This window comes from Asparagus officinalis, chromosome 4, assembly GCF_001876935.1.
Source record: "Asparagus officinalis chromosome 4, Aspof.V1, whole genome shotgun sequence".
NCBI classification, from domain to species: domain Eukaryota; kingdom Viridiplantae; phylum Streptophyta; class Magnoliopsida; order Asparagales; family Asparagaceae; genus Asparagus; species Asparagus officinalis.
In genome coordinates, this window is record NC_033797.1 from 28,050,954 (window position 1) to 28,069,532 (window position 18,579).

The 18,579-nt window shown below is 36.2% G+C and overlaps 1 protein-coding gene across 1 annotated transcript; it reads left to right on the forward strand.

Moving 5' to 3' along the window:
* Positions 7–18,250, forward strand: LOC109837056. The gene is made up of 4 exons (XM_020405138.1): positions 7–556; positions 655–2,067; positions 15,265–15,412; positions 17,652–18,250. Exons 1-4 carry the CDS (start codon positions 431–433, stop codon positions 17,876–17,878), a joined length of 1,914 nt encoding a protein of 637 aa, XP_020260727.1. The 5' UTR covers positions 7–430; the 3' UTR covers positions 17,879–18,250.

Here is an 18,579-nt window from a genome sequence, read left to right on the forward strand (position 1 = left end):
TCCTGCAAGAGTCCATAGATCGGGGAAGCAGTTCGCGCTCGCTACGGGCGACGGACGGAATCTGAAGCAGTGCTCGAAGGGAAAGGAAAAGAGACGAGAGCCTGAGAATAGAGTTGAGGCCAAGAAGTTGACTGGGGAAGTTCACAGTCAAAAGAGGCGGAGATTAACGTCTAATGATGTCCAAGATCACGAATTTGGGACCGTTTTCAAGCGCAAGCAGCAAAATTTTGTTCAAAGATTATCAAAATATGGCCAAATCATAGGTGATTCTTCCAAAAGAGTCACTGGGCTCCCCATATTTGAGAAAGTTGGAATCTTGGATAGTGATCTTTGGACTGGATTGGATTGTGATTCAGTGGTCCTTGTTGCGCTTGTGGATTCATCTGTTGTTCGTAGTTCCGATCGGTTTGAGGGTCTTCTTGTTTCAGTGATGAACTGGCTGAGGAAAGAAAGAGTTGGGCTAATGAAACTCACTTTATTGCTTTCAAGAGCATCCATATGCAGTGTTTTCTCTAGGAATGGCATCCATTTCTTACCCGTTCGGCATCAGCAAAATGTAAGTTCTTTTATTATTATTATTATTATTATTATTATTTAGCATTTCAAGAACTGGCTTTCCTTTTAGTAACATGCCTGTGATGTTTTCTTGTTTAGAGAATTCTTGATAGATACTCTGTGTCTGGAGGTGGATTCTGTAAGATTCACGGTGGCAGAGAGTTTGTTCCCCTGTTATCTATTGATTATTCTGCAATCCCTTCATATTTCAAGTACTTATATGCAACTACAATTCTTGGTTCCCAATATCTCTCCAGTAATCTTGGTTCAAAACATTTGGTAGCCATGACTGGAAATTCTTTGGTTGTTGCTCTGTGTGAAGAACATTTTTGTGGTGATGATATTCCTTCAGAGACGGGGTTTTCAGGCACTGATTTTACAGTTTCTGAGACTGCTGCTGTGAAGATGGATAAACTGCCTACTCTTGCAGTCACTTCTTTGCTGGGTTCACAGAAGTCAGTTATCATACATGGTGCTGAGCTCCGGAAACTTCAGAGAAAGAGAAGTACATTGACGAAAACTAAGCGAAGTTTTGGTTCACTTGGCTCCACTCAGAAGATATCACCTATTTCTTCCAGGATACGCGACTTTGCAGTGCCCCCTGTCAGTGTGATACCCCTTAATTCTCCCAGTCCTGACTTATTAAACGGTAGAGAGGAAAATGTCATTGCTTCATTCCCTGGATCTTCTTCAATGCTAAGAAAGTCAGTAGGGATGAAGACCTCAATCGATGAAGTAAAGGAGGTGAGGTTGGCCTTGGCACAGGTGAGGCAGAATATTGACTCGGCATGCTGCAACGTGAACATCTTGGTCACTGATACAGAAAAAGGTTGGCGTGAAGATGGGGCCCAAGTTATGCTTGAAATGTCAGGCTCTCAAGAGTGGGTTCTCGCAGTGAAGAGAGAGAATGTGATGAGATTCCTGTACAAGCCTCAAGATCTGAAGCTTTGCACTGTCAATAAATACACTCATGCCTATATCTGGAGTGGAGATGAAAAGTGGAAGCTTGAGTTCTGTGAGAAGCTTGATTGGCACATCTTCAAAGAGTTGCACAAAGAATGCAGGGATCGCAATACTTCACTTGCTTTTGTGAAGACAGTTCCTATTCCAGGGGTCAAAGAAGTTTCTGGTTATGAGGTTGACGTTGTTCCTTCCTTCGTACAACCTGACACATACATTCGTAGTACAGAGGATGAAGTTGGAAGAGCTGTAGCAAGTGCAATTTCCTATTATAATATGGATGTGGCAGATGAGGAGTGGTTACAAAAATTAAATTCTAGATTGTCAGATGCGGAAGGTGGTGGTCCAAGTTTTGTCTCCGAAGAAAATTTTGAGAGAGTAATATTTGCTTTGGAAAAAATTGCATATTGCTGTCGAGATGATGCTTTTGACAAGGAGAAGGCATTGGATCTTTTACAAGAGTTTGGAAGAAGGGATGCGGTATCTGCTGTATATAGTTACTGGCTAAAGAGAAGGAAACAAAAGCGTGGGCCAATTGCCAGGGTATTTCAGGTAAAAGCGACATGCCAATTAAATCTCTTGCTTTCAATCCATTATCATGGTTTGATGTTTTTTTAAAGGTTGGGAATTCTCTTATAAGGCAGTAAGCTGGATATGCTTTTTTATGTTTTTCTGAGTGAAGACATGCTTTTAGTTCATAAAGTAATTAAGCTAAGAGATTATCTGATAAACATTGATGTGAATATAGGAACAGAAAAAGAAGAAAGCAAAGGAGCAGTTAGTTAAACTAAATACAAGGCTTATAAGAATACACAGAAAAAACTAGAGTTTAGGAGGGAGAGGATATATAAATATAAGTTCATCGAGATGATATAAAGAAAGAGTAGACTTGAGAAATGTTAGATGTATCAACTATCAAGTCTGGAGATCATAGTGTTTTAGTGACTGATGACGTCATTAAAGAGAGGTGGAGTTATGTTGAAAAATTTAACAATAACTAAACAGGGGAAACATATGAAGCATCTAACAACATAATGACATAATGCATGATAGAAGCGAGATTAGTGAGGTTAAGAATGCTCGAAAGAAATAGGATGTATAATATTCCTGTTAGAGTTCATAATGTCTTGCAGATTTGGGATTAGAGGCTTGACTAAACTTTCGAGAAGGTTATAATACTAAGGAAGCAGTTGAGCAGAGGTTAAGAAAGAAATGAGTGTCTGAGAATACATTCAGCTTTATGTACATCAAGAATAAAACTATAATTAATGATAAAATCTAGGAGGATAAAGATCACGTAGGTGGAAGCAATCAAACAAAAATGATAATGGTTAACTTTAATTGAGGATAAACCATTGCTCAAACGAAAAAGAAGAATATGATTTGTGTAGTCGGTCCTAAATATTTAGGGTGAAAATTTTGTTATTTTTACCATTTACGATTAATAAATTAATTTATGGATGGTGCATATCCTTTTTGCTATGTGAAGCATCCCGATGCATACTTTAATATTGAACTTTCTAAAATTAAATGCTTTGCCTTATTGGTTGTTTGATAACCGGAAGTAAATGGGACTACAGATGAAGAGAAAGTATTTATCATGACTTTCTATTTATAAATCTTGTTTGGATGATAAAAATATAAGAAAGTTGATGTGACAATTAATGGGCATCTCTTTTCTTATACGTAATGTTTGGTTGTTATGGAAATCGGAGAGTGAAAAGTGTAGTAACCCAGATATTTAGTGCCTTAAAAAAACTTGATTAATGGAGTTTTTTTTAATTACAGATTAGGGAATTAATTAAGGGTATTTTCGGGATTTTACCCTAACCCCTGATTAATTGCCACGTTAATGATTTTGTGGCTAAAGTTCATTCGACAGTTTGGCCGACACCTCTTTAACGGAAGTATAAAACAGGAAAAATCAAAGAAAATTTCAGAAAAAAAAGAAGAAGAAGAAGAAGAGGAAGAAGACAGTGAACAAGAAAACAGAGGATTTCATCTAATATTCAAGTAACCCAAAGGTATAAACCCTTTTCTATGTTAATTTCTTGATTTAGAAGAGAATTGTTATAGAAATCTTAGTAAATCGAATCAAATTAGAATGAGTGAGGGAGTTAAATTGTTATGAATGTGAAATAAAGAATCTAGGGTTTGCAAATTTCTGTGATTAGGAGGCTTCACATAAACTGAAAAAAAAAAACTAACCTTTTTTTTTTTTTGGGGGGGGGGCCTCCCGCCGTCGGCCTCTCCTTGTCGTCGATGGCTCCTCGTCGCCGTCCTACCTCCATGGCGGGGGGAGAGAGAGAGAGAGAGAGAGAGAGAGAGAGAGGAGAGGAGAGGAGAAGAAAACCAAAAAGGAAAAAAAAAGAGAGAGAGCAGAGAAAGGAGGAACCGAAGAAAAAAAAAAGAGAACGAAAGAAGAAGAAACCAAGAAGGGAGGAAGATGATCAGGTGTTTTTAATATAAAGGGAGGAAAAATTTGCTTTAAGCCCCTAAATCATGAAAAAAATTTCTAACAGACCTTAGTAACTGAGTTATGGGTTATGGTTGAAATTGGCTGGAAAATATCTGTTAAACCCCTGTTATTTACTCAATTTGTAAATAAATCTAGTCTTAGGAATAAACAATAATTTTTAGACTTGATAAATTCCCTATAACCCCCTGTATTATCGTAAATTATTAGAAAGTCCAGAAGCTAGTATATGAGAGTTATAAAATTTTGCTAAATTGCTAAAGTTAATAACAAGCTCATATGTATTGTAGAATTTAATTATTATTGATTATATTTGAGTTTATTAGACTCTAGATTATGAATTGATTTACCTATAATATATGTTTGTTCTGAATTAATAATTAGTCATAAATCTTACATTATAGGTTCTGGTTGATATTCGGGAGACTAATATTTTGAGAAAGTCGTGACCACTAGAGGTGAGTTCATTTCTCACTAGTATTTTTATAATATTAAATTACATGAGTTTTATTAAATAAGTAAATAATATGTCTTTTCATGTATATTAAAGATTTGACCTGTGTCTATTGTGGTCTATCCTATAATATGATGTTAGCCTTGTACGATATATGAAAAGCAAATTTAATTTCTATATAAAATATGAAAAAATAAATTTGGCTCTCATGCAATTTTCAAATAATTGTGGACTTGTTATATCTAAAAGTTTTTTATGAAATATTTGGAACGTATTTCAATAGGTTAACGGATTCAAAGATTTTTCGTGATTTAGTATCTGATAAAAGAAAAAAGTAAATATCCGTAAACTGTTTTAACAGAAATGAGAAGTTTTACCTTGTCAATTTCATTTGAAGTATCTGCAAATTCTGATATGCAAAGTACTTCTCATTTGACATGTGAGCTTGATGTTTTCAAACCCTCAAATAGTCCACTATGGATTTGTTCTGCCTGCCATATGGTGAATGCACCTTTATTTGGCCCTTCTGTATTGGCCTTGGTCCTTCTGTATTGGCCCTTCTGAAATCTGTTCTGACCCCTCTGTATTTGGCCAGTAGCCTATGGCAGTGTTAGGTGCATTCTGTTCCCGGGAATTATCTGTTATCTGATGCGGTTTACGCATTCCCTTGTTACTGGGTTAAAATTCGTAGCCTTAGTGTGACCTATGGGGTGACTTTTACATTCATGAATTACTCATCGAGAAATAAGATTCTGATAATTGACTGTGAAATTAAGAAAACAGAAATTCTCGGATTTTGTACAAATTAGTAGTTCTTTTCCTTCTTAATGTTTACCTTGATTCAAAAAGGGTTTGATTCCAAGAAATTTCACAGTTTATTCAGTTGCACATGAGAAATGAAATACAATTGTTGTATTCTTTCTTAAAAATGACAATATTACGATATTTGGATCATATTTTACTATCCTTGAACTTCTCATGCAAAATTTGAAATTCGTTATTTCTGAGAATTATTCTTATTACTATTTTGTTAGTTATCTAGGAACTCTAGTGGAAAATATTCTCACTGAGCGCTAGCTCAACCCGTTGTTTTTAAATATTTTTTTTTCAGATCCGGCGTAGCCTCCTATTAGCCGACTTTTGATTTGAGCTTTTGGCTGAGAGACATTATATGGATAGCCTCTTCTTGTTGATGTTACCTTCAGCACATTTTGTTTTGTTTTGTAAAAATGCTTATAACGGTGAGCTTGTGGGCTGTAAGTACCGATCATATATATATATAGTTGCTCTGATTTCTATCATCAGTAGGTTTATGAATATTTGAAAATAAACTATGTGATATGAATTGCCAAGCTTGACTCGTGCATAAGACTTGTCTCGTGCACGAGTCGCTGCTGTCGCATACCCCGTATTTTATGAATTTCCGCTGCAGATTCGGGGCGTGACAGTAAGGTGGTATCAGAGCCTAGGTTTTGACGTTAGAAACCTTGTAGGACACGCTATCATATATTATATGCGCTAGATGAGTGTTAGCGTATGGATCAATTACGTGATATATATGTCTGTATACATACGTGTATATATGTATGCATATAAATATTTTATAGTAAATCCTTTTAGGGTTGTTAAGGAGTGCTTAGATGCTTATTTTATTTCACTTTGTCCTCTTTCCTCAGTAAGCTGATGGATGGTTCCCCTTTTGTAGGATGTCCGGAACCAATTCATCTTCCAATTCGTCATCTACCATGTCCAGCCCTATAATTTCCGTAGATAGCTCGTGGGAACCCAGCCTGAGAGACTGGGGATACACTTCCGATGAAACTGATTCGAACGTGATAATGACTAACCATATGACCCCCGACTCACCGGAGGTCGAACCAGTAGAAGTTGTTATGATAAATTCATCAGAGTCTGAGCTTGAACATGCTGAGGATGAGGATATCGTGGTAGAAGTTGTTCCAATTGAGTCATCACCTTTAGAAATTATTATGATTTCATCTGATCCCTCTGACAAGGAGTCCCTTGTAGCCCAGATTCCTAGTGATGACCAGAGACTTGCCCCCTCTGTGGGTGAGTCGAGTAGCCTAGGCATTGGTCCAGACCTCGACCTTGAAGGATGAGGGACTAGCGGCATAGATCCAGATCCGATGTCCAATTTTGTTGATAGCCAAGACTCAGAGGAGACTGAACCAACTGAGGAGAAGTCTAGTTCCAGCAGCTCCTCTTCCTCAGGGAAATAGAGCATAACTGTTAGGGCAATTTTGTAATATCAGTATATGGGTTTTCATAGTTACTCTTTTGGTTTATGTAGGACATTTTTGGTAGAAAATATGTATATATAAACCCATATACTCAGATATGTGTATGAACTAAAAAGTTAAATATTAATAATATACTTTTGGTTTGTAAATACTGATTTGTGTTATTATGTTGAGTAATGACTGAGTTCCTAATTACTTAAATTGCATATATGTGACTGACTTAGGAATTTCTCCCTGTATAATAGTTGACTGAAATATTTTATTATTTATAGGAAGCTATGACTTCAGGTAATGAGCAAACCCCTCCTAACGGAGATAGGGATCTAAATCAGACGATAGGTGAAATGATGAGATCTAGAATCGCTCGTGCATCCACCTCTGGAAACTCAATAGACAACAATGCGTTGATGGATCTGCTGCAAGCGGTGACAACTGTAGTCACCAGACAACAAGATCAAATTGATCGTAGTCGGACGAATGGTCAAAATGAGGAGCACCCAAAATTAAGAAGTGGCATGGAAGAATTCAAGAAACTATCTCCACTCAGTTTTGAGGGAACAACTGATCCCATGATTGCTGAGCATTGGATCACAGAAATGGAGAAGGTCTTCACATACATGAAATGCCCTGAAGAGGAGAAGGTTGATTATGCAGTATACATGTTAAAAGACCGCGCTTACGGGTGGTGGCAAATGCAGGTCAGGACGTTGGGAGAGAAAGCATACAAGTTATCATGGGGGGAGTTTAAAAAGATTTTTTATGAAAAGTATTTTCCTTCAACTGTTCGCAAACAAAAAGAACGTGAGTTTCAAAAATTGGAGGAAGGTGATAAGACAGTAGCTGAATATGAAGAGGAGTTCACTTATCTATCAAAGTTTGCCATTCACTTGTTGGGTAATGAGGAAGATAGAGCTCGTCGCTTCGAGGAAGGGCTTAGACTGGACATCCGAAAGACGGTCAGTGCATTTGAACTCCCTACATATGGAGAAGTGCTAAAGAAGGCATTGTTAATTGAGAAAAATGAAATTGATACAAAGCCAAAGAATGAGACGAGCAACTCCTACCCAAAGAAGCGGTTTAATTGGAGAAACAAAAAGCAGAATTTTGGACGCAGAGAGGAGCAATTTCCTAACCAGAAAACTTTAAGATGTGATGTTTGTCATAAACTGGGGCATGAAGCGAAAAATTGTTGGAGAAATACCGGAGCTTGTTTGAGATGTGGTCAGAAAGATCACAAGATAGCAAATTGTCCCCGACAACAACCATCTCGGAATACCTTCCAGCCTAGCCAGTCCAGTGGTGGGAACAAACATCCTCAAGCTAAGGCCCGAGTTTATTCTCTAACCGAGAAGGAAGCAGAAGCAAATAAAGATGTGGTGACAGGTACGCTAACTTTTGCGTCAGTTCCTGCTCGAGTACTATTTGATTCTGGTGCATCGCATTCCTTTATTGCTGCACAGTTTGTTAAGAGAAACAAATTTCCATGTGATACCCTACAACAAGAATTGCTTGTTAGTACACCTGGAGGTAGCATATTAGTATCAACTCAAGGTTGTAGGGGTAAAATTTATATTCTCGACAAGGAACTCCCCGTAGAATTAATGATGCTAGAAATGCATGATTTCGATATCATATTGGGGATGGATTGGTTATCTTTAAATCATGCTTCTATTTTATGTCGAGAAAAGAAAGTAGTATTTAAATTTCCTGGCCAACCCGAATTTTGTTTTGAGAGCGGAAAGTCTCAACAACCCTTAAAAATCATATCAGCCCTTAAAGCACATCGAGCGCTGAGGAATGGATGTATAGGTTATTTGGCTTCAGTTGAGATGGTTGATGATGGAAAACCAAGCTTGGAAGAAATACCAATTGTCCGAGAATTTCCAGAGGTATTTCCAGATGAACTTCCAGGAATACCCCCAGATGTTGAATTTTTAATTGGGACCTGTACCTGGTCACGAATACTTTTCATAAGCTCCTTATCGAATGGCTCCTGCAATTGAGAGAACTCAAGATACAACTACAAGAACTTTTAGATAAAGGCTTCATTCGGCCGAGTGTGTCACCCTGGGGTGCACCAGTGTTATTTGTGAAGAAGAAAGATGGAAGTATGAGACTATGTATTGACTTCCGTGAGTTGAATAAAGTAACCATTCGAAACAAGTACCCATTACCGAGAATTGATGATCTATTTGATCAATTACAAGGAGCTCAGATATTTTCTAAGATTGATCTCCGTTCTGGTTACTATCAATTAAAGATTAAGCCAGAAGATGTGCCAAAGACTGTATTTCGAACCCGCTATGGTCATTATGAGCGGGCTCACAAATGCACCTGCAACATTTATGGATCTTATGAACAGGATATTTAAACATTTCTTAGATCAGTTTGTTGTGGTATTTATTGATGATATTCTGATATACTCAAGAAGTAAAGAACATGAAGAGCACTTGAGAAAGGTGTTGCACACATTAAAGAGAGAACAACCGTATGCGAAACTTAAAAAATGTGAATTCTGGTTGAAGGAGGTAGCATTTCTTGGGCATGTCATCTCTAAGGAAGGGATTTCTGTGGACCCTGAAAAAGTAAAAGCTATTGTTAAATGGGATAGACCGACTACTGTGACGGAGATCCGTAGCTTTCTTGGTATGGCTGGTTACTATAGAAAATTTGTGGAGGGATTCTCACGTATTGCTTCGCCTTTAACTCGTCTTACTCAGAAGGGAGTTAAATTTATTTGGTCAGAAGAATGTGAGAAAAGCTTTCAAGAGCTAAAAAGTCGATTAGTGTCTGCTCCAATACTTGCATTACCTAGTGGAGACTCAGGCTTTGCTATCTATAGTGATGCCTCTAGAAGAGGACTGAGATGTGTACTTATGCAAAATGGAAAAGTCATAGCATATGCTTCAAGGCAGTTAAAGCCTTATGAACAAAACTATCCCACTCATGATCTTGAGTTAGCGACAGTAGTGTTTGCTCTCAAAATTTGGAGACATTATTTATATGGAGTACATTGTGAAATATATACTGATCACAAGAGTTTGAAATATATATTTACCCAGAAGGAGTTGAATTTACGGTAAAGAAGATGGTTAGAGCTTCTGAAAGATTATGATATGACCATCCATTATCACCCTAGCAAGGCAAATGTTGTTGCTGATGCCTTGAGCCGTAAGAATTCATGCAATTTAGCTTGCCTAATTACTTCTCAAAGAAAAATATTGGAGGACTTGGACCGTACTGGAATTAAAATTAGAATCTACCAAATTAGAGTTAAATTAACAAATATGATAATACAACCTTCTTTGCTAGATGAAATTAAAGCAAACCAGCAGAATGATCCTCAACTGTTGAAGATAAAGAAAGATGTGGAAGAAGGCGCTCGAGGAGAATTTAAGATACATAAAGATGGGTCATTGAGATTTGGAACTAGAGTTTGTGTGCCTAACATACCAGAGATAAAGAAAAAAAATACTAAAAGAGGCACATCACTCTCTGTATACTATGCACCCTGGATCAACAAAAATGTATAAAGACCTGAAGGAAATGTATTGGTGGAACAATATAAAGAAGAAAATTGCCACCTATATTGTAGAATGTTTTACTTGCCAGCAAGTAAAGGCTAAGCACCAAAGACCAGCTGGATTAGTCCATAACTTGGACATACCAATGTGGAAATGGGAAAATATCACCATGGATTTCGTCACTGGCCTTCCAAAATCCTTGAGAAAGAATGATGCAATATGGGTAATTGTTGACCGGTTGACAAAGTCAGCACACTTTTTACCTATCAATATAAAATTTTCATTAGAAAAGCTGACTAAGATGTACATTAATGAGATAGTAAGGTTACATGGTGTACCAATATCAATAGTTTCTGACCGAGACCCTCGGTTCACATCAGAATACTGGAAAAGTGTGCATAGAGCTCTGCAGACTAAACTAAATTTCAGCTCACCTTATCATCCACAGACAGATGACCAATCAGAATGGACAATTCAAACACTAGAAGATATGTTGAGATGTGTTCTGGATATGAAAGGATCGTGGGAAGATTATCTACCTTTGGCCGAGTTTGCATATAATAATAGCTACCAAGCTAGCATTCAGATGACACCATATGAACTTCTTTATGGAAGGAAGTGTAGGTCTCCTATTCATTGGGATGATGTTGGAGAAAGGAAACTTCTTGGACCAGAATTGGTACAACAAGCAATTGATAAAATTTAATTAGTTCGATAACGTCTTCGCACAGCACAAAGTCGTCAGAAGAGTTATGCTGATCGAAGAAGAAGAGAATTGGAATTTCAAGTAGGCGATCATGTTTTCTTAAAGGTTTCGCCTACCCGAGGAGTGAAAAGATTTGGAATCCAAGGGAAGTTAAGCCCGAGATTCATTGGTCCTTTTGAAATTCTAGAGCGTATTGGTCCAGTGGCGTACAGATTAGCATTACCACCAGCCCTGTCTGGAATACACGATGTATTTCACATATCGATGCTTCGGAAGTTCATCCGAGATCCAAATGAGATCGTTGAGTTGTCTCCAGTGGAGCTTAAGCCAGATTTGACCTATGAGGAAAGACCAGAACGTATGGTGGATTTATAGAACAAGTACTTAGACACCGAATAATCAAATATGTGAAAGTTCAGTGGAAGAATCACTTTGAAAGAGAAGCTACTTGGGAAACTGAAGATTCTATGCGAGAGAGATATCCAGAGCTCTTCGAGATATAGGTATGTTAAGTTTCGAGGACGAAACTTTTTATTAGGAGGGAAGAGTGTAGTAACCCAGATATTTAGTGCCTTAAAAAACTTGATTAATGGAGATTTTTTTAATTACAGATTAGGGAATTAATTAAGGGTATTTTCGGGATTTTACCCTAACCCCTGATTAATTGCCACGTTAATGATTTTGTGGCTAAAGTTCATTCGACAGTTTGGCTGGCACCTCTTTAACGGAAGTATAAAACAGGAAAAATCAAAGAAAATTTCAGAAAAAAAGAAGAAGAAGAAGAGGAAGAAGACAGTGAACAAGAAAACAAAGGATTTCATCTAATATTCAAGTAACCCAAAGGTATAAACCCTTTTCTATGTTAATTTCTTGATTTAGAAGAGAATTGTTATAGAAATCTTAGTAAATCGAATCAAATTAGAATGAGTGAGGGAGTTAAATTGTTATGAATGTGAAATAAAGAATCTAGGGTTTGCAAATTTCTGTATTAGAATGAGTGAGGGAGTTAAATTGTTATGAATGTGAAATAAAGAATCTAGGGTTTGCAAATTTCTGTAATTAGGAGGCATGAAATAAACTGAAAAAAAACTAACCTTGTTTTTTTTAGGGGGGGGAGGGGGTTCCCGCCGTCGGCCTCTCCTTGTCGTCGATGGCTCCTCGTCGCCGTCCTACCTCCATGGCGGGGGGAGAGAGAGAGAGAGAGGAGAGGAGAAGAAAACCAAAAAGGGAAAAAAAAGAAAGAGAGAGAGAGAGCAGAGGAAGAAGGAAGGAGGAACCGAAAAAAAAAGAGAACGAAAGAAGAAGAAACGAAGAAGGGAGGAAGATGATCAGGTGTTTTTAATATAAAGGGAGGAAAAATTTGCTTTAAGCCCCTAAATCATGAAAAAAATTTCTAACAGACCTTAGTAACTGAGTTATGGTTGAAATTGGCTAGAAAATATCTGTTAAACCCCTGTTATTTACTCAATTTGTAAATAAGTCCAGTCTTAGGAATAAACAATAATTTTTAGACTTGATAAATTCCCTATAACCCCCTGTCTTATTGTAAATTATTAGAAAGTCCAGAAGCTAGTATATGAGAGTTATAAAATTTTGCTAAATTGCTAAAGTTAATAACAAGCTCATATGTATTGTAGAATTTAATTATTATTGATTATATTTGAGTTTATTAGACTCTAGATTATGAATTGATTTACCTATAATATATGTTTGTTCTGAATTAATAATTAGTCATATATCTTACATTATAGGTTCTGGTTGATATTCAGGAGACTAATATTTTGAGAAAGTCGTGACCACTAGAGGTGAGTTCATTTCTCACTAGTATTTTATAATATGAAATTTACATGAGTTTTATATTTGATTTGTCTTGTGATGAAATAAATAAGTAAATAATATGTCTTTTCATGTATATTAAAGATTTGACCTGTGTCTATTGTGGTCTATCCTATAATATGATGTTAGCCTTGTACGATATATGAAAAGCAAATTTGATTTCTATATAAAATATGAAAAAATAAATTTGGCTCTCATGCAATTTTCAAATAATTGTGGACTTGTTATATCTGAAAGTTTTTGATGAAATATTTGGAACGTATTTCAACAGGTTAACGGATTCAAAGATTTTTCGTGGTTTAGTATTATTTGGAACGTATTTCAACAGGTTAACGGATTCAAAGATTTTTCGTGGTTTAGTATCTGATAAAAGAACAAAGTAAATATCCGTAAATTGTTTTAACAGAAATGAGAAGTTTTACCTTGTCAATTTCATTTGAAGTATCTGCAAATTCTGATATGCAAAGTACTTCTCATTTGACATGTGAGCTTGATGTTTTCAAACCCTCAAATAGTCCACTATGGATTTGTTCTGCCTGCCATATGATGAATACACCTTTATTTGGCCTTTCTGTATTGGCCCTTCTGAAATCTGTTCTGGCTTCTCTGTATTTGGCCAGTAGCCTATGGCAGTGTTAGGTGCATTCTGTTCCCGGGAATTATCTGTTATCTGATGCGGTTTACGCATTCCCTTGCTACTGGGCTAAAATTTGTAGCCTTAGTGTGACCTATGGGGTGACTTTTACATTCATGAATTACTCATCGAGAAATAAGATTTTGATAATTGACTGTGAAATTAAGATAACAGAAATTCTCGGAATTTGTACAAATTAGTAGTTCTTTTCCTTCTTAATGTTTACCTTGATTCAAAAAAGGTTTGATTCCAAGAATTTGTACAAATTAGTAGTTCTTTTCCTTCTTAATGTTTACCTTGATTCAAAAAAGGTTTGATTCCAAGAAATTTCACAGTTTATTCAGTTGCATCCTTCTTAATGTTTACCTTGATTCAAAAAAGGTTTGATTCCAAGAAATTTCACAGTTTATTCAGTTGCACATGAGAAAGGAAATACAATTATTGTATTCTTTCTTAAAAATGATAATATTACGATATTTGGATCGTATTTTACTATCCTTGAACTTCTCATACAAAATTTAAAATTCGTTATTTCTGAGAATTATTCTTATTACTATTTTGTTAGTTATTTAGGAACTCTAGTGGGAAATGTTCTCACTGAGCGCTAGCTCACCCCGTTGTTTTTAAATATATTTTTTCAGATCCGGCGTAGCCTCCTATTAGCCGACTTTTGATTTGAGCTTTTGGCTGAGAGACGTTATATGGAGAGCCTCTTCTTGTTGATGTTACCTTCAGCACATTTTGTTTTGTTTTGTAAAAATGCTTATAACGGTGAGCTTGTGGGCTGTAAGTACCGATCATATATATATATATATGTAGTTGCTCTGATTTCTATCATCAGCAGGTTTATGAATATTTGAAAATAAACTATGTGATATGAATTGCCAGGCTTGACTCGTGCATAAGACTTGTCTCGTGCACGGGTCGCTGCTGTCGCGTACCCCGTATTTTATGAATTTCCGCCGCAGATTCGGGGCGTGATAAAAAGTGGGTGTAGAAAGTGGAAGATTAGAGAGGAGGAATAAAATATTATCTTTCCGTCCTCTCAATTCACTTCCCATCCACTTTCTCACTTAGAAGTTTTTGAGAAAGTGAAAGGGTTAAAAGTTAATGTGGCATCCTCCACTGTCAATTTACTTTTCTAGTCTTTCCAATTGCCAAACAAGAAAATATAGAAAGTGAGCCACTTTCCATTTTTTGACCATTTACTCTCCGGTTGACAAACACTCAGTGCATATTATCTGACTCTGCAAAATGGATTTACGATTTTTGTTTAGTGCATATTATCTGACTTTGCAAAATCGATGTAAGATTGTTGTTGTTTTTATGATGTTTTTCTAGCTTCATGGCTTTAGATTATGCAGTAGTCATTTGGACACACGCTACTTTGTCGATGGTCCAATATGTAATATTGACATCAAGAATTGTTTTGGTTCTTAACTGCTATATTGACATCAAGAAATGTTTTGATTCTTAACAGCATCACATTTCCATCTTGAAAGGAATTGGTTATCGGATTTCATCATGCAAGAGACCTTTCTTGAAATATATCACTTCTATCATTATTCATTGTACTATTTGGCAATTGATATGTTAGTAAGGATATGACTCTTCTACAAATTGGCAGTTAAAATATATCACTTTCCCCCCATCTTTCTATCATTATTCATTGTACTATTTGTCGAACTGTTAGTAACATTTCTGGAGCTGTTCTTCATTTTTAGGCACATGACATGCACTTTTTCACACCGCTCCACTTATTTGTTCGGTATTTACTTACTGAATCGTAGACCTCTTGATACCTCTGCACTTCCACCGTGTTATATTCACTAGCATAAATGTAATGTACATCTTGCAGGGTCTGTCCTTGAGAAGAACAGAGGTAAATAGGAAGTCATCTTGGCGGAAAAAGCGATCTTTTAAGAGGCGACAAAGTCAGACTGAACGGAATCAGGCTGAATGGAAAAACCAGATTAGGAGAGAGAAGCAAGAGCTTTTCTTTAAGGGTATGTTTTGCGTTTGCATTTACTATGAATTTGCTGCAAGCAATGATTTAGATCATAATTTCTTCATGAGTTGAAATTTAGTTACGTTTTTCTTGTTGCCGATCCCCCAAAAGTTTGCGATTGGGCTTTGTTGTTGTTGTGCTGTTGGTTTTCATTAGCTGTACAAAAATATCAAATCTCCATGCCGTGTGATTCTTTTGAGGCTGGCCTTTAAAGCAGATTGTACCTGAGCTCAACATTTGCCTCTTGAACCGTAATGCTCCTTGAGTTGATAATTTAATTGTTTAACACTATCATTTACAAATCAAATTGTCACATACACACACTCACAATACGCAAATAGTTGGAATCCTTTTCGATAATGCAAACACATATTCATTCTTTGAAGTATTTCTTTTGTATGGTTTAATTTGTGTTCATATATTGAACCTATGATGCACACGTATAAGACTTTTAATTAAAGAGATTCCAAAAGAGATTAAAGAAAACATGGCACACAATAATATTATGTAACTTGACAGATATAGCATAAAGGTTTTTGTGTTGACATAAAGTGAATTTTCTTGATTTTTACCAGAAATTATAGTTCTTCAAATTTATGTTTTGCTTTTGACCATCTCATGATACCATCCTTCTTCTCGAGGCCAACTAGTGGAGATTATATGTGGTAGCAGATTATGTTGTAGATCTTGCAAGCCAGACACGATTAAATTATCTATGGCTGGCAAATATACAGTTTTTGTGCTCTTTGGGACTGCAAAACAAGTGGCCTGAATTGTCAAAGATGATGCAAGCCTGATGCATAGTGTATAGTAATTGTGGACTTTGGGCCACAAGAAAGATCTTGTTCATATTAATTTAGGAACTGGCTGTATTCTAACCCAATAAAAGGGAATTAATCTTTTCTGTTTGAAACACACTCTCTTGCTAAAGAGTTAATGGTCAACAACGTGTCAATGTTAAATGCATTGTGCTTTATATGCAAATCGTAAAATATAATTGGATTTTGCAGCAGAAAAATGATGTAAAATACGACGTAAACAGCCTAGAAGTTATAATGTTTTGAACTGCTAGGCAATGCATATGGCCTACCTGGATCTATCTAGATCTCCCTAAATGGTCGCATAACAGAAGCACATTGGCGGTTAAAACACTTAGCCAGCTGCTTGATCTTGGGGACTTTGTAGGGCCAAAGTGCAGAAGTGCTCGATCCTTGACAGGCTCTTGAAGCTGTTTGAATGTATTTGTTATGTCTAGTCAACTGCACAAACTTTGATGCTCCTGCGCGATAAACTCTACGCAGTTCGCTGAAAAATTAAGTCATAAAATGTCTAACCAAAAGATGAGAACCTGATTTTTATACTCATTAGCTCTATGTTTTGCTCTTTTGTTTTTTTCATATTAACTTGGATAGGCCTACTCATTCCGTTGTTGATGTGTGGCTGGAATTGATTGCTTAAACAATAATTTCCAGTTTTACATTTGGAGGGAGACTATCTGCTTGGTTGACTGTTTTGTCTTATAAATTCTTCAGCTATGAGATATAATCTTGAGGACGGTTAGCAAAAGGGGAAAAAACTATTTGTGAAACAGGAACATGCTTTTGAGGAATTGTAAAAATATTTATGAAAAATTCATCAAAACATTTTTGCTTATGTATTCTTACTGTTCCTTTACATTTCAGATTTCAGAGTAAGTTGTAGGAAAAGAATCCAGAAGAGGAAAAAGAGAATTTTTTTTAGAATGATGTCTTTTGGAGGTGAATTTTCATTTCCGAAATATATTAATCTCAAAATAATTTTAATCTAGAGTGATAAGTAAAAATTTCCATTGATTGTTTTTTGTATTTGTTTTCTCGTATTGCATTAACACACTGTAACTTATGACCAAATTAATACTCCGAATGCTTTCCTGAGTTTCCTCTAGTAGCCATATAACCATTGCATGCCAGCTTTGCATAAGTTGCTTTATCAGTGTCAGTAGGTATTTCATAGCTCTTCAAATTTTGGTTTTGGCACAATTTTCATGTTTGTCAAGATAGTTCATGGGTCCTCTCTTCTTATCAATGAATGACATAATTCTTTATTTCTCTGCTCAATGGATGACATAAATATTTATGTTCTATATGATCTTATTCTGTAACAAATCTTTGACTATCTGATCTTCTGCTTTAGATTTTGCACACCTATCTTCCTAGTCTGCAAAAAATAAAATTCTGATAATTGTTTCCCTGATGCAGCTTATCGAGAGGCAATTCGAAGAGCCCGTGAGTCAAAAGGTGCTGTCAGCAGAGCTGCTGAGAATGCGACACAACTTCGTAGCAAAGCTCAGGTGCTGATGTCAAATGCAGATTTGGCTGCATATAAGGCTTCCATGGCCTTTAGAATCTCTGAGACTATCAGTACATCTTCGTCTTTGTTGTCATCAGAATCTCCTAATCTGAATTCGTACATTCTCATCGACTGACATGGCGGAGGCAGACAGTTTTTTGTTGTACAGGGTCTCATGGGAAAGAACTGGAATTACATTTTATTTGATGAGAATACAAGAGGAAAATAGTGGGCTAAGCTTTTACATGTATGTATCCTGAGGTGGTGACTCCAGGCGGGCAGAAGTTCAGCTGTTTCTAAGGCTGGCATGGGGCTGTTTCTTATTAAAAGCCAATTTTGTGATGAATTTCTGAAATTATAAAGATAAGAAAAATTTTATTTTTGTACAGAAAGTAGGTGTTGGTAGATCTCTTTTGTGTTTTTTATTGTTATCCTATCATTTTTGTACATAGATTTTTCTTATGATTCTCTGCTTACAAAAACAGGATTGCTGGAAGAAGAGCGGAAAGAAGCAAATATAGAAAAGAGTTGTGTTTAGAAGTATTTAGATATTCATATTTAAGGATATATATTATTTGAGCATCTGTAGTTGCCTCACGGGCGCCAGAATGCATCCAAAGCTAATCAAGGGCCGTCTCTTTTGGATACTACTAATTCAATGGAACACTTTGATTAAAATACGAAACGCAATCAAATCAACCTTGTAAATGTCATCTAATCTATTTAATATAACTAGGTTTTATGTACGTGCGAAGTACATGGTTAAATACAATTATTAAGTATTTTTAATTTATTTCTTACTGAAATTTGTTTCTCGGTTTCGTTTTGATAATTTTA

Excerpts from the sequence above, each read along its gene's own strand:
- LOC109837056 (XM_020405138.1), top strand. The coding sequence starts at position 431 with ATGAACTGGCTGAGGAAAGAAAGAGTTGGGCTAATGAAACTCACTTTA. Across the intron at positions 2,068-15,264 it reads CAATTGCCAGGGTATTTCAG|GGTCTGTCCTTGAGAAGAAC; the intron begins GTAAAAGCGACA and ends TACATCTTGCAG. Across the intron at positions 15,413-17,651 it reads GCAAGAGCTTTTCTTTAAGG|CTTATCGAGAGGCAATTCGA; the intron begins GTATGTTTTGCG and ends TCCCTGATGCAG.